Source organism: Asterias rubens, chromosome 15, assembly GCF_902459465.1.
Source record: "Asterias rubens chromosome 15, eAstRub1.3, whole genome shotgun sequence".
NCBI lineage: Eukaryota > Metazoa > Echinodermata > Asteroidea > Forcipulatida > Asteriidae > Asterias > Asterias rubens.
This window is the reverse complement of record NC_047076.1, coordinates 2,760,343-2,777,630: the sequence shown is the minus strand read 5'-3', so window position 1 is coordinate 2,777,630 and position 17,288 is coordinate 2,760,343. Positions and strand designations below refer to the sequence as shown.

General features: G+C 39.6%; 1 protein-coding gene across 1 annotated transcript; it reads left to right on the top strand.

The window, feature by feature from the left end:
- The first annotated feature begins 12,804 nt into the window (after positions 1-12,804).
- Positions 12,805-17,042, top strand: LOC117299918 (bursicon-like). The gene is made up of 2 exons (XM_033783518.1): positions 12,805-13,119; positions 14,765-17,042. The coding sequence occupies exon 2, from the start codon at positions 14,777-14,779 to the stop codon at positions 15,194-15,196; it is 420 nt and encodes a 139-aa protein (XP_033639409.1). The 5' UTR covers positions 12,805-13,119; positions 14,765-14,776; the 3' UTR covers positions 15,197-17,042.
- Positions 17,043-17,288: the final 246 nt, after the last annotated feature.

Genomic DNA, 17,288 nt, shown 5'->3' with positions numbered 1-17,288 from the left:
ATCTCATAATTTATGGAGATTGCACTGTCTAATTCCTATGTCAACTTTTGATATGATCAAAGGGGGCACATCTCAAAACTTGTCCAGCTTTTACTTTCATAACTCTTGGATTTATATGGAAATTATGACACAAAATGTACACTTTCCGATAGAACCAGTGTAGTATCTTGCCTGCCAGAATACTCAAAGAATGAACAAGGTCACACTGATTGTAAACAGAGTTCACATGGTCTTCTTCGGACAGGAATCTGTATTGAATGGCTTTTATAGATGCTGCTACTGTATAGCCAAAGCTGATATTGCGAACCAGCCTTAGGGTGATAGCCATTGCAGTGATTGGTAGTCGTCATATCCGGTTACTCCTCAGGGTGGTCGCTTTAAGCGGTGTATCCCCTATTACCAGTATCATCGTAACTTCACTGAATAACATATTGATCAATCATAGGTGTCCGGGGGAAAATGGCGATTGAAAAAAAAACCTTACAATCTTATTCTTTTGTATCCCCCTTTTATGAAGAACCATAAATGAGTAATGGACTGCCTTTATGCTGTGCGGAAGTGACATAAGGAAAGGTCTGTGGAGAATGGTTTGAGTATCCGGCGTGAACTGTTACACGATGCAGGCGTGGAATCTGTTCAGACTCTTACTGCTGTTACCTTTTTACAAGAGAAATAAATGTGGTTAAATTGGTAATTACTCAAAATAATTTTTAGCATTAAAACTTACTTGGTAATGAGTAATGGAGAGCTGTTGATAGTATAAAACATTGTGAGAAACGGCTCCCTCTGAAGTAACGTAGTTTTCGAGAAAGAAGTAATTTCAATCCACGAATTTGATTTCGAGACCCCAGATTTAGGTTTTGAGGTTTCGAAATCAAGCATCTGAAAGCACACAACTTCGTGTGGCGAGGTTTTAATTTCTCTTTCATTATTACCTCGCAACTTCGACGATACATTGAGCTCAAATTTTCACAGGTTTGTTATCATTGTGCATATGTTACACCAAGTGAGAAGACTGGTCTTTCACAATTACCAATAGTGTCCATACAGTGCCTCTAAACCAAACCGATGCAAATACCAAACTGTTAGAACATAAACTCAACACAGCACAAAGAGCGATAGAGAGAAAAATGCTACATAATAGGTTTTCTCGGTCAAATTCGGCAAAAGGGCAATCAATCTCAATTTCATGCGTTCGAATTTAAGCTGTTTTGCCTCTCCGGTTGTTACTGCGTTTCAAATTCAGAATTCGGCCATTCAATTTCGTTTTGAGTCGAGTCAAACTCCTTTAGCAACCTGTTCAATTTAGCGTATCGTCATTCTTTTTCGTGACACATACGCCTCAAGAAGCGTCTGCGAAATTGAATGCTGCTTTGATGAATTGTTAAATTGAATGATTATTTTTTTAAATCGAATAACGCAACATTACCTTTAACTAATCCTAAAACGAAATCGAATGACCTTTTTAGTAGCATTCGATTTTGCGCGAAATAGAATAGCTTGGTGGTTAAACTGGCTGCTCATTGTCCGAAATTGACCGATAAAACCTATATCTCAGTTAGAGACAAGATTAAATGCAAACAAATACGAAAGAAAACTGGAGTAAGAGATGTCATGAGGACAATAAAACAAGCCAAATGGAGATGGGCTGGACACACTGCCCGAAGAAATGGCAATCATGGACAACAAGATTAATGGATTGGCAACCAAAGGAAGACAGGGAAAAGGAAAAGAGGTAGACAGAATATGGGGGGGGGGGGTGACATCAGTACTTTCCCGAGCTTTGTGAAAAAAATCACCTGGCATATTCGGATGGGATTCGAACCTACGACCTTTGTCAATCCAGAGCCGATGTCTGTTCAACTTAGACCACCGAAATTGCCTGGTAGCAAGAGGAAGTTTCGAATCCTATGTTTTTGGCAGCCGGCTACCGCAATTATATTTAATAGATGTTAAAACTTGCATCAGGGATAAAGAATATTATCCCCTTATATAGCAATGTATACTCCGTACACCGCTTGTATTATACGAACGTTTTCGAAATACGGATTCCGTGTCAGTTCCGTCGGGAATGTCCAATGTCTTATCATTTTAAAGGCAGTGGACACAATTGGTATATACTCAAAATAATTATTAGCATAAAACCTTACTTGGTAACGAGTAATGGGTAGAGGTTGATGGCATAAAGCGTTGTGAGAAACGGCTCCCTCTGAAGTGGAGTAGTTTTCGAGAAAGAAGTAATTGCCCACGAATTTGATTTGGAGACCCCAGATTTAGCATCTGAAAGCACACAACTCCGTTGTTTTTTTCTTCTTTAATTATTATCTCGCAACTTCGATGACCGATTGAGCTCAAATTTTCACAGGTTTGTTATTTTATGCACATGCTGAGACACACCAAGTGAGAAGACTGGTCTTTGACAATTACCAATAGTGTCCAGTGTCCAGTGTCTTTAAAGAGATACTTCAAAAGGCTTAGTATTATTATGCTGAACAAGTCCATGCCTGAGTTTCGCAAACTATAATTTGCCATTCATGTATTCAATCGTTTGATCGAACGCAGAATGTCAACCCTTTCTGTGTTCATATCTGTTCTTAATCTTGGATTTATGTGATTACCCTACATCTTAACTGCATGAAGGTTCCACATTATTTCAGAAGCTTGGTAAATTTCTGGGTGAGCTAACATGTAGGCCTAAAAGGTGTATGGGTCGATCGAAGATGGTGTTTTAGTTTAGTGCAAACAAGGTTGGTGTAATGCCAGTCGTAGATTTGTATCCTTAAGGTGCGGAACCATAACATGCTTCTTTCCACCAAGGAGTACATAATGGACATGGTGATTTAGAGCTGAGGAGGAGGTTTGTTAAGAACTGTTGTTAGTTCGGCATTGGTTACTCCGTATACTCAATTTGGGGAAATTAAAGGATCTACAAAACGCTTATCTCCGCATCATTTTTAAAGACTTCTTGCACAACGCGGAGCTGACCACCTCCGACCAATGCGTGTCTACCATTTCCTCCTCTGGGAGTCAGTTCTATTGTGGCACATGTTGGCACCAACATTGACTCCCAAAATGGCAGAAATAATGGGAGGGTTTAGGTGAGTGGGTATACACATTCAAACATGGGACCTCACAAAAAGAGGACACTAGGGTCCACGGTTCGGAAAAGATCCAGTTTGGAACACGTGTACAAACCAATGCTAGTATAAACAAAAAGAGAGATATTATGAGGTCCAGGGTTAAAGTTTGTGTGCGTTGGTGCGTTGCGCAATGAGTCTATCAATCAAAGTCACTTTCTGTCTTTCAAAAAACATGTTCATTGCACTTGAATCGTTCCAGACAGGGCCCAATATCATAGAGCTGCTAAGCACAATGGGATTCATATGAAATTTTTGCCTTGATAAAAACAGGATTACCAACCAAAGTTTTACGTGATTTTCAGGATAAGCAAACAACAGTTGAATACCAGTAGCAAGCATTATATGCAACAAATGGAAATTTGGTTGGTAATCCTATTTTTATCAAGAAAGAAATTTCATGCTAAGCAAATTTCGTGCTGAGCAGCTCTATGAAATTGGGCCCAGTTTATATCGATGTAACTGCAGCTTCTTACAAAGCATCACCTTTCAAGCTCGATTCTGATATCATTAAAAATTTACAAGGAGTGAAGAAGAAGTTTCACCCCAAGAGCGGACATAATATCCGGGCAGGCGAGAGACCCCCAGAGGGCGCGATTCTTCGTGTGAACGATGGTACAAAAAAACAGGAGCCTCGTTTTCGAGTCAACTAGGTGCGAAGCTGGGCTTAATTTCACATAGGATTCGAACTGCCTCTAGCTACTGGCAGTCACGGTAGTCTTATTGGTAAGACACTGCTCTAGAATTGCAAGGGTCGTGGGTTTGAATCCCACCCGAGTAACATGCCTGTGATATTTTTTTTCACAGAACTCGGGAAAGTAATGAGTATACAGTGTTAACACACATCGGTGTATGGGTAAAAACCAAAACTAATAAAATTAACTTGAATTATACGCAACCACTATAACGACTTCCCCGGACTACTCTTTGATCCAATTTGAAGGAGCTGCTTAAGCACAAATAGCTAAGAACATTAACATTCTGCTTTACAAGAATAAGATTACCAGGCAAATAACCATGAAACATTTACAATTTGTGACTGGTATCCTGCTCATTATGCTTAGCAGAAAATTGTTAAAATCAGCTCTATGAAATCGTGCCATGACCAGCCAAGTTACCATGAATTATGTACGATTTGTCACTGGTATCCAGCTCATTTCTGTTTTTAAGCAATATTTTATGCTTTTAAGCCATTGGACCCTTTCGGTAAACAGTGTTGTCCAAGGCCCACACTTTGTGTACCACAACTTCTATATCAAATAACAAACCTGTGAAAATTTAGGCTCAATCGGTCATCGGAGTCGGGAGAAAACAACGGAAAAACCCACCCTTGTTTCCGCGCGTTTCGCCGTGTCATGACATGTGTTTAAAATAAATCCGTGATTCTCGTTAACGAGAATTTATATGGTTTTGCTGTTTTCTCAAAAAGTAAAGCATTTCATGGAATAATATTTCAAGAGAAGTCTTTCACCATTGCCTTCTGTAAACCCTGTGAGTTATTTGTAAATCTGTGATTTTTTTTTTTTTTTCTGAACCTAAAGGGTCCAATGGCTGAACCTTTGTGTGATGCCGTACTTTAAGAATAGGTATAAACATTATTGGGTATAAGACATGGCGTAGTGTGTATAATAGTAAGCAAACCAATCAATCAATCAATCAATCAGTCAATCAATTAATCAATCAATCGATTTATCTGAAAACAGATCAGGTGCCAATCCAGCGCTCGTTGCTCATAGCGCAGTGCAATAAACTGTCGAAAAAGGGTAAGTTAAAAACAAAACAAAAACGAACACTATTGGAAATTGTCAAAGACCAGTGAAGGGTTGAAAATGGCTAGTAATGGGAGACTGTTTACAAAAACAATCACCATTGCCTGAAACATTGATACTCTTACTTGGTGTATCATAACAAACCTGTGAATACTGGACTCAATTGGTCATCGAAGTTGCAAAAGAACAATGACAGAAAAAACACCCTTGCTGCAAAACTTTGTTTGCGCTGATGCATAATAAAAGGCTTCGAGTGAGTAGTGAGAAATTACCTCTTTCTCAAAAACTACGTTACTTCAGAGGGTGCTGTTTCTCACAATGATAGTTTATAGTCACAAAAGCATTTTGAGTAATTACCAATAGTGTCCGGTGCCTTTAAAGACAGTGGACACTATTGGTAATTGTCAAAGACCAGTCTTCTCACTTGGTGTATCTCAACATATGCATAAAATAACAAACCTGTTAAAATTTGAACTCAATTGGTTGTCGAAGTTGCGAGATACTATGAAATTAGAATAAAACACCCCTGTCACACGAAGTTGTGTGCTATCAGACGCTTGATTTCGAGACCTCAAATTCTAAATCTGAGGTCTCGAAATCGAATTCATGGTAAATTACTTCTTTCTCGAAAACTACGTTACTTCAAAGGGAGCCGTTTCTCACAATGTTTTTTACTATCAACAGCTCTCCATTACTCGTCACCAAATAAGTTTTCATGCCAATATTTTTGTATAGTAATTACCAATAGTGTCCACTGCCTTTAAAAGGTACCCGACTATATTTTTTCTCCGTGAGCCTTTTATTTTCGTTTGAGGTCTTTGACCCTGTTGGGTTTGTTGATACACGGGTTGAAGGGAGAAGAATCGGTGCACCTATTTTTAGTTACGTCTTGAGCTATAAAAGGTCACGTAATTCCGGGCCATTTGGACGAAAACAAACACATGCCCTTTCGAAGATTTTTCGAAAAACAAAATTGGAACTTTCTGAGAATGCCCTTATTAAAAACCTAAATGTCATGGGTTGTATATGCGAGGGGTGTACGTACCAGGGTGACTAGAGGTGCACCAAACTAAATAGATAAAAATTACTGCACCAAGCTGATTACCATAATCTGCAGACCCTCAAAATCTTTTGATAAGAACGTTTTGTGGTCATGAAATTTGTGTAAACATAACAATTTATCCAAACCTGGGGGTTCTGTGCTTCTACTTTTTAAGAAGTTTTGATAAACTTAGGCTTTAAAGTTCCTACTATTTGGCTTAGGAATGGGAGGAATTCCTCATGGAAACTTGCAGCGAGACGGCTTGGAAAAAAGTACATCTTCGAGAGTTTTTTTTTCTTTCGATAAGGGTAACTGGCAAACAATCCAAACGGCTGACCGTCCTAAAATTGTAAAGAAATCTGAAGTTTAGTGGTCTGAAAATATCTGATGGATTTTCAAGAAGCTGAGAGACTTTAAAAACAAATTTGAGAATTTTTTAATAATTAGTATTTAGCATTGGTTACTATGGGAGTTGATTTAGTGTGGTGCACCCTTATGGGCTGTATATGCGTAAAGGATAACGCCCTCAACGACAGGCACTTTCGTAAGAGGTTTGAGCGCCTTCAAACGAGAGAAAAACACCACGTGCTCGCATGAGCCCATTTTGAGTAGAAGGAGACAAATAAGGGTAAACGATTCTGGCTTGGCAACATCTTGTTTACCATGATGAAGTGTGTCAAGAAGGTTGTTTAATTCCGTATAGAGTATGTCTGGGGGCTTCACCTGTATGTGCCCAAAATAGGTTCTTTAAAGTTTTGAATTCCTTGAATCCTGTTGTTTGAGGGTTCAAGTGTTGATTCTAAGGCCTGAAAGGCAGGGCACCATAGACCAGTGGGATTAAAGGGAACGTTTACGTTTGGTAATCACTCTTAAACTTGAGAAAAAATATAAGCGGTTGCAAACAACTTACCAACCAACAGGACCTATGGTATAAATGCACAAAAACGTCAGGCCATTAACAATTTGTTTTTCACTCTTAAACTTAATGGCAATACAAACAGCTTTTTTTTTAAGCCTACTACAGCAGCTTTCGAGAGTATAAAGCATTTTGAGAAACATTTAACTTCGAAGGATTGTGGTTTTTTAAAAAGATAACAAAATGTGTCCTTCACTTTAAAGGGAATGTATACCTTTATTAATCACTCTTAAAATTAATGGCATAACAACCTATTGGTTAGAAGCCTACAGCAGCTTTCGAGAGTATAAACGTTTTGTGAGAAAGATTTTACTTCGACGTTTATGTGGTTATGTAAAAAAAGATAACATATTTTATGCCTCAGGGTTTGAATCTAAGAAGTGCTACTGTGTAGTAACATTTTTCAGATTGTGTATTCCAAGTGGGATTATACTTCCTGAGTGGAAATAATGGGAGTCTTTTGGGACGCTTGGTGGCAGCAGACTTACCAGGTAAAATCCATTGTTCTCGGTTAAGTGCGCATGCTCAGAACTACGTAAACAATGGAAATTTACCTGTTAAGTCTGCTGCCACCTAGCGTTCCAAAGTCTCCCATTCGCTCCGAACTTTTGGCGATATCTAAAAAAAAAACTAAAAAAAACGCTACCACCTTTTTAAATGAAGTTTCCACAAGTTAGTTTATTGTAGACATCTACATTTATATAAGAGGATTACATCAATCGAACGGTTCCAAAAACCAACGGGTTACTTTGAATTTAAAGACACTGGACACTATTGGTAATTGTCAAAGACCAGTCTTCTCACTTGGTGTATCTCAACATGTGCATAAAATAACAAACTGGTGAAAATTTGACCTCAATAGGTCGTCGAACTTGCGAGATAATAATGATAGAAAAACAAAACACCCTTGTCACACGAAGTTGTAATATTTCAAATGCTTGCTTTCGAGACCTCAAATTCTTAGTCTGAGGTCTCGAAATCAAATTCGTGTAAAATTGCTTCTTTCTCGAAAGCTACGTTTCTTCAGACGGAGCCGTTTCTCACAATGTTTTATACTATCAACCTCTCCCCATTGTTCGTTACCAAGAAAGGTTTTATTCTAATAATAGTTTTGAGTGTTTACCAATAGTGTCCACTGCCTCTAAGCAACAAGTTACTAACTTTAGAATCGACTAAAAGGGCACAAAATAACTTCGCTTGTAGTGGTAGAGGGAAACCGGGATAATAACGCCTCCTATAGCTAACTAAAGTGTTTGCGAATGTTACATATAAACAAACAACCTGCAAAGTGTTATGCAGTTAGACTTTCTGTTTTGTTTTGTTATGACATACAAAAAGGATCGACTGATAAAGAATGTGTAACGGACATGTTCAGGTAATCAAATCAATGGAACCAAAGTGGAATGAATGAACGAATGGCTCTTCGGGGATCAGCAAGATATTTATTAGTGAATTTTATACAAAAACATCCAAGTGCTTAGTCATTCATGTCCAACAGGTATTGAACACTAAAGGTAAAGCTTCCCTTGTTGACATCATAATGACGTACATAATGGTACGAATCCATTACAGACAATCAGTCAAAATAAATAATTACACATACAACTCCTTTAAATCATGGATTTGTTATGTTCCTGAAGTATGATGTATGAATCTTGTTAGCTTACACATCACGTTTGTTACTACACTCCCCGTGTTGAAAGTTGAGTGACGCAAAATTTATTTTCTTTGTAAAGTGTTTTTGAGATTGATTGCACGGCACTTCATGGGTCGGAGAAGAGCTGGGATGTAAACAGTTTCGAGGACAAGTTTATTCGACTAAGTGCTCAGCCAAAATATAAATATATAACTTAAAAAATACGGAGACGCAGATGTTTGAAAACTAAAACATTATTTATCCCATTCGTATGGTAATCAATCTTCAACGAGTATACGCGAGTATGTTTCTGAACGTCAATCGCAGTTCGCTCGTTTGAATCGAACATAAAGTTTGCATTCCGTAAAAGTTTAAAGTTGAAATAATCATTTAAGAAGTTTCCGGTGGGGCGCAAGGAGCAAAAGTTCAATCAAGGACGAGCTGCTTTAAATTATAAGTTTACTCAAACGTCTAAAGCGAGTAAGGTAAGACTAGTTTAAACTATAATAAGTTATTCAGTACCAACATAAAATGCCAGCAGCCCAAACAAAAGTTCAAGCTTCCCTAGAAATATTACTTGCTGAGGTGATATATGTTATTGAGAACATGAGTTAAACAATGTCACACAAATCATTTTAGTTTCAGGAGACGAACATTATTTTAGCATGTACAACGTCTTTACGAGTACTGGTAGCGACTCTCCTGGGAAACAATGCTCTGCGATTGTCCGTTTTTCTCAAAAACTTGACGACCAATGCAGCTGAACCTTCTACAGGTAATAATTATATAACATCATCTTCATTCACAGTGAGTAGGGATTCATGTCATGGCTAAAACAAAAAAAAAGTGAAAAGGTATCTTTACCCTTTAAAGGCAGTGGACACTATTGGTAATTGTCAAAGAAGAGCCTTCACAGTTGGTGTATCTCAACAAATGCATAAAATAACAAACCTGTGAAAATTTGAGCTCAATCGGTCATCGAAGTTGCGAGATAATAATGAAAGGAAAAAACACCCTTGTCACACGAAGTTGTGTGCGTTTAGATGGTTGATTTCGAGACTTTAAGTTCTAAACCTGAGGTCTCGAAATCAAATTCGCGGAAAATTACTTCTTTCTCGAAAACTATGGCACTTCAGAGGGAGCCGTTACTCACAATGTTTAATATACCATCAACCTCTCACCATTACTCGTTACCAATAGTGTCCACTGCCTTTAATGAAAATGTCAGGGGGTGTTATTGAAGTGTAAGCAGTGGGTGGATACAAAGGGTGGGGATGAGGTGGATCCCAGGAATGCATCGTTAAACCAAGAAATCAATTTCAACCTCATCATCATTCCGCTAACCCCCGCTGATTTTCTCAAAAATACAATGTCATACCCAAAAAGAAAAAAATATCGTCCCCTCACGTATTAATTGAACCAGGTGCGAGAGTCAGGGGTCCAGAAATGAAGGTGTAAGCGTGGGATTGTAAAGGCATCAAGGTGGTACTCCAACCTCCATTTTAAAGACGACACATACAGTGGAGTGGAATTTATTGGCCCAATTGAAGAAAAAAACAATCTATTATTTGTTGCTTCTTGCTTGCTGTGGTAGCCTCGTCAACATTCATCGGGCTCCTTTGTCTGTTATGCTTGTTGTATCTAGTTTTCTGTTGGTGGCCATTGTTGTATTTTAAAGAACTGTATGGAGATTGCCTAATAAAAAAACGAATAAAAAATATATAAAAAACATCGTGTCTTTACAGTTGACGTTGTCAAATTCAGTTATCAACCTCGACCCCTACTGTATCGTTCCAATGGTGTATCGATCGTGCCAAGCCAGTTTTCCCAGTTTTTCAAATAATATCCCTGATTTGGTTTTGCCATAACGTTCCGTATGGCACGGTGAAATCGTTAATTAAGCTTGTTCCTCTCTACGCATGCGCCCAAACATGGTACCCGGCAAACGTGTCATCGACCTATCATACCATAAAGCAACTGGTACCCTTTCTTTTACCCATGGTAACCAGACCAGAGTATTCATCCATGCTTGTTTCTATGTTATCCAGAGATAAATCGATCTATTGGAAACCCGTGCAATGCGAAGGGCACATCACTATACATTTTTGTACAGTCAGGCCGTATCCAAAATGGCGCCTACGGCTACAGCTACGGCTGTTGGTAAGGGTGTTGCTATGGATGTCCTATACTTTAACACATGGTAAATGAGATCCGGCCGTATAGCTGTAGCCAATTCAGCCTCACATTGGCTGGGGCCCAATTTCATAAAGCTGCTTAAGCACAAAAAGCAGCTAAGCACAACACAATTATGCTTACCAAAATACGTTTACTTTTCAAAATACCATGTCACATGTATTGCTTGTGACTGGTATCTTGTCATTTCTGCTAAGCAAGCAGCAATACGCAATTTTGTCTGTTTAAGCAGCTCTATGAAATTTGGTCCTGTATTGATTTCAGTTTAACTCACAGTGACTTCTCTCAGTATGCTGGAGAAAAACACTGGCCGCACAGTCTCCCCAAACACCCTTCCCCCACTACAGATGCAATAACAGCCTTATTATAACCCACATTAATACACAAGGCATTACCGCAGGGGTCGCTATTTATCCATGATCAAACAGGTTGATTGTATAAATAGATGTTACACTCTGCGTCTCTCTTATATCACCGAGATCATGGCGATGCCTCAGCGGGACCGCCGGGACGTACCTAACCCGTGCAACCCTCCACGAGACACGGCGACAGAAGGGCTTGTTTGCATGATGCCCTCAGCCAGCGGGTGACGGCCCCGGTTTCACCAGAAAAAAAAGTACACGTCATTTTGTGTGTGTTATTTGTCACGACCGGAGCTCTTAGCTCAGCGTGTCGCACGTTTCGACCTCAAAGATGACAATGTATTAAAGATGAAATAGGGAATACTTACCCCGTAAAAATGTTACACTTTGATGGAGGGATGTGAATTGGCTTTTATTGTTGGGCATTGTCGTTGTACTTCGTTTTGTGCTGAGAAGGAGGTTGCCTGGGTTGCGAGCATAATGTCCTTAAGGCCACACCTTTCCCCCGGAGAACCTACGAATTAAGACACCAAATTTGCCCCAAAAATCAATTTTACGCTTCCACTATATTATTGGCATTTGTGACAAAGCGAATGGCCCACATCAAACAAGACACACAAATCGACAATTCTTTTAGGGGATTTTTACAATTATTATTTATTACATAACTAATTTATACTTAATGAGGAAGTAATCTTCGAACTGTATATCTTTGACTCCAACTATTTAAAACATGACATGGAGTGCATGCTTGTGGGACAGGGACACAGAATGATGATGTTGGGTTCAATTCAGTTCAGTGATCTTTGTTCGAAAACAAGATTCGTTACGTGCCAAACTCATAACAAACTTTATACTGTCGACCTGTATAAAACCTTCAGAAACACATCGAAGTTTTAGTAAAAAGGTATTCTGTGTACACATTTCGTTTCAGGTGGTGTCTATCGAAAGGTTACTGGGCATTTAAATCTCCAACCAAAGCCCCACCCAAATCCACATCCACGCCCCACCCACACCGCACCCATCGCACCCGAACCCCAACCCAAACTCATGTCAAACCTGACCCAAACCCCCACCAAACGCCCCAGTAATCAATCCATAACTCTAGTGATGTACCACTACCAACACGCTCATACAAACTCCCTTATAGCCCTCAGAGTATGGAATATAGACGTGCAATTGCAAGACTAGAATTGCGAAAGATAAATACAAGCTGGTTTCAACTACAAGTATTGTGAACTATATTCCTCGGAGACCCTATCAGATACTTTATTATAAACATAACTTATTGTTATTCCTATAGGCCTTGATGGATACAGCTAACAGATAACGACAGCGCCGGCTTTAAAAGTCTAGCAAGTCAAACTCGAAACACCTTGCTCCCCGTAAATTAAATTACATGCATCGAAACATTGGTGTGACGACATGATCTAAAAATAGAGGTAGACCTCGGGGTGCTAAACTCACGGGCGATACACCGGGGGTAGGAACAAGACTCAAACAACCTAGGCACAGCGCCGTGCGCCAATGTCGTTAACCCACACTAACAATGAATGTTAGTTAGCCCACACAACAGTATCTCGTCAATGGCGTACGTGCATTGGCATTGGCCGCATCCATCTTCCCGCCCTCCGTACCACGCAGGCGCAGTCAGTCCAGATGGGTGACATCACGATTGTGAGTGACTCCCGTACACACTGTACGAACCGGTAGGTGAATCGCAGAGCGCCTATAAAAAACGAGCCACGGCTCTTCATCAACGACTATCAAATGTGTTCACGCCTGCTGCCAAGTGGTATGTTTTAGCTGACACTGTATAACGTGAATATTGCTATCGGTGGAACGACGTTTCTCTTGTTATTGGCGTGGGAGGTTTTTAGTGTACGCTTTTACTTTTCTTAGAGCCGGCGTGCGGGGAAAAAGGATTTGGAAAAGTTGACGACCATCTCTTCTTCGGTCGGGAGGACGGTGGGGAGATTGTGTTTTTTGTGTGCTGAGAAGGAGGTTTGTTTTTTAACTTGCTTCTGCTGCAATCTGGTTAGAGTTGGAGATACTTCATTCAAGGTAAGTTCTTAAGAGTTTGAGATAATGTAGGAAGATAACAGACACTTCTTTGACAGCTTTTTCAATAGCATTTTACAGTTTGAATCTTTGCCACTCACGGAAAACTGTATCCTTTGCTGTTGCGGTTTCATAGTTATTCCAAAACAAAATATGGACACCATGAGATGTGTGTTTATGGATAAAACAAACCTTGTGAACGTCAAACGGGATTTGGATTTGCATTTTAAAGAAATGTTCACGATGTTTTTTTGTTTCGAGTGGAACGCTGGTGTCGAAAAAAAAATGCTAAAATTGTTTGCATTCTAACAGAAAGGTATGATCGGTTATAGGCGGCACGTAATGAAGCATACCACAAAGTGATCATGTGACGTCATAACGCGGAGTGTCACCAATTAACAAATGTTTGTTATTATCTTGTTGTTGTTTTTTTATATCTGACTGTCAGAGTATACGTTGTATTAATATGTATATATACCTTGGAGAAAGGAAAATAACTCCACGCGTGTACTGCACTATATATAATGGCTCCATTTGGGAATATGCATCTGTCAATAAATTAAATGTCAATCGTGACAAATTACATTAAGTCTGTAAAACCATAGAGAAAAGACTGTCATGGGGAGTTGCGTTACGCGTTATGGTGTCTCCTAAATAAGGCAAATTTCACCACGTCAAAGACACTGTGCTAAGTATATTGGGCTACCAGCGAATGTACCAGGTAATGTCACTACGCCTGGCTGGTACCATGTATACTAAGTTTCGCCTAGTCAATACATTTCCCAAAGCAAAACATTATTTTCTGCTGATGAACTTAGGCCCTGGTGGTTTGGCTCCAAATCAAATCAAGTCCAGTGTTCTGAAATAACGGAAACTCTCGTGGGATCTCGTTCTAAGAAAAGAAAAAAAAACTACTCGCGGTTTTTTTTCTCTATATTCTTGTTCACTCTCTCTCTTTAATAAGTCACGGTCATTTTGGTCAACTACAAGGCACTTCTGAAAAACAAACCGGTGCTCTTAAGCCTAAGTGACCGAGTACATCTGCTTTGTTTTGCCCCTCGGTACGGCCGGTCCGGAATCTCTCTTACCCATCGCGGAAGCTCGGCTTCATTTGATTGGCGATAACGTCAAAACAAGATATCGGGACCGAAGGACGAGAGTATAGTGGACGCACTTGCGTCATTCTAGGTTTTTTGTTTTCTTCATTTTGAATTGTTTTGTTTTTTTGCTCCATTTAATCGAGATATTGTTGGAGATTATTATTTTCTATGCACTAAAGGTCACATTGTTTCTCTCTTTACAACCGCTTTCAATATTTCACTTGCGAATAATTAGCCTGTATATTATATGTACAAGTTGACTGACGTTTTGAACTTTTCTTATATTTTTACACGATACTCGATTCTGTAGATTCTGTGAGCAATCACTCGCAATCTTTGATGTTTGCTCACAGCAAGCTCACGAAAACCTCTCAAATCATGAGAGCTTCAAATCTTATCAATATCATCGGCCCGAGATCTCGACAAGTCTCGCGACACTTTGCTCAAATCCCTCGAGCAATACTAAGTGATTATAGGATGAAACAAAACACAATAGGTAGTCTGCGTTGCTTCTTTAAACTTACTCTGTCTGTGTTTTTTTCCTTCAGACGAGATAAATCATGGATTCTCATCATCGAAACACGGGCACCGCGTCCGCCACGGTGGTAGTAAAGTGCGCCCTCATCGCCATCCTCCTACTAGGCGTGATCAGCCAGTGCTCGGCCGTGTGCCGTCGGCAGCCACTAATACACTCCATAGTCCACGAGGGGTGCCAGACGAAACGGCTGCGGACGTTCGGCTGCCGGGGAACATGCAACTCCTACTCTCGCGTCTCTCCAACGGACTACACCCAAATGGAGAGATCGTGCCAGTGCTGCCAGGAATCCCAACACGTGGTTGGTTTTGTGGAACTCAACTGCCCGTCCCTGAGCCCGCCGACTCAGATCGTGGAATTCAGGCATGTTCGCTCATGTTCGTGTAGACCATGCAACTCGGTGTCGGGGGTACCACGTGTAACGAGGCTAGAGGATCTGGAATAATGATAATACAAAAAACGCATAGATGATGAACAGCGAGTTAATTAACATAATTACATTTTTTCTGTACTTTCAAAATTCTCATGACAGTAATATTTTGAACATGTACCACGTGACCGCAGTGAGAAATGATTTCAAAAACTATTCCTGACAGTAATTTTGAACATGGACCACGTGACCGCATCAGTGAGAGATGATTCGACACCATCGGCACAGCCGATTAATAACTGACTGGTGATGACGTCATCTATGACGACGGCGTCTGGGGATTTCAATGGACGCAGACGTATTACCAATCATGTAACAAATATTTGAACTTAATTAAAAACAAAAAAAATGTGATATACGAGTACTTGAGGGAAAATTTGTTAAAGATTTGTATCAATATTCAAAAGTGGTGCAGTACACCAGTGAATATTGAAGACGTTGTGCTATAGACCTTTATCAAGGGGCGGCCGTCTTAAATTACTCCCATTGATATCAATGTCACCAAACCGAGGCTGGAAGAACAAAATAGTCTGGTTTCCTAATTGCAAAATGATTATTAGCATTCATTATTGTTATTTGATACACGAGGAACACGACCAAGAATGCAGTAGCCTGATAAAGGTCCTTTGTGTACATTTCCACCAATGAGAGTACCTTATGTAATACGTCACATTGTAATTACGCACATCTTTAGCCAATCAAGCGCCTTTCAAGCTTGTGACGTCAATATATCTTTGAAACATACATTTTGTACTATTACTAGTACGAATGATTTTTCCTTTCAACTATAATATAAAGTCGATCATAGATATTGCTCTTATCCAATAGATATCTTTATGGTCAAATTGTCTTGCGCTTAAAAACATTGTTTTTCTTTGTAATAACAGTTGCAATGTCTGTTGGCAAGGAGCATAATGCCCCCCCCCCCCCCCTTCTCCTCCTAAAAAAGTTAAACACTCATGGGGTCTTATTCAAGCTCCTAAGCATCAAAAATAAGACTTCAAATTACAGGGATTACAATCCATGGATGCTTGGAAGTTTAAGTCTCTTCAAGAAATGCTTTAACTTATTATTTTTACCGCTGTTATAGACTTTTATTTAAACCATTACTGTTCTTAAATACTTAAATGACGATGTGCAATATTGTTATAGACTTTTACTTTTCCATGGATTTGGACATTAGTCGGGTTCCCTTTATAGTGAAGGTTAATTGAATGGGTTTATAATGCTTCAAGGGAGCAGACTATTAGTTATGGAAGCCAATTCCTTTGAGCACGTGATATTAAGGTCCGCTGTAATGTATTTATTTCAAATAGAAAACTAAACAGATGGAATTCTTAAAACTGATGTCTATGACACTTATAGACGGTGGGCCGTACTCCAATCAGCGGCTATGGCTTTGTCAAAATGGCTGCGTCTGCCCATTCTTTAACATGGCATTTTCGACAAGCAGCCACAGCCACATCATGGCCAAAGTTGCTCGATTTGGGCTCGACCATCACAGTTTACAACGACCGTTATTTGTGTTTATAAGAAGAACCAACGCATGTATACAGCATAAAGGCTTCGCCTGTATAAAGGCCAGCTTTTTTCTATAAAGTAAAATAACCTGTCTGCTAGTAGAACCACTTTATGGTTGCGCGGGTTTGACTCTGAATGAAAGTACTATACTTAAGAATTATTAGAAAAAAATATAATTGTCTTGTTGAAAACGCACTGTTGAAGTTGCTAGCTACATTGAAATAACTAGGTGGTTGCGTAAATTCTTCAAAATGGCTGGGCTTTTGGGTCCAATTTCATAGAGCTGCTAAGCACAAAAATTTGCTTAGCATGTAACGTTTGCCTGGATAAAAACAGGATTTCCCAACCAAATTTCTACGTGATTTTCAAGCTGAATACAAGTAACTAGGAAATGCAAGAAAATGGAAATTCGGTTGGTAATCCTGTTTTACCCAAGGAAGAAATTTCATGCGAAGCAAATTTTCGAGCTTAGCAGCTCTATGCAATTGGGCCCAGATAAGGCCCTTTTTGAAACCACGACTTCGGCTCCAGATTCGGCTCGGGCTAGCTTGGCCCCGCTTTTTTTGTTTACAATAGCGTGTGATTT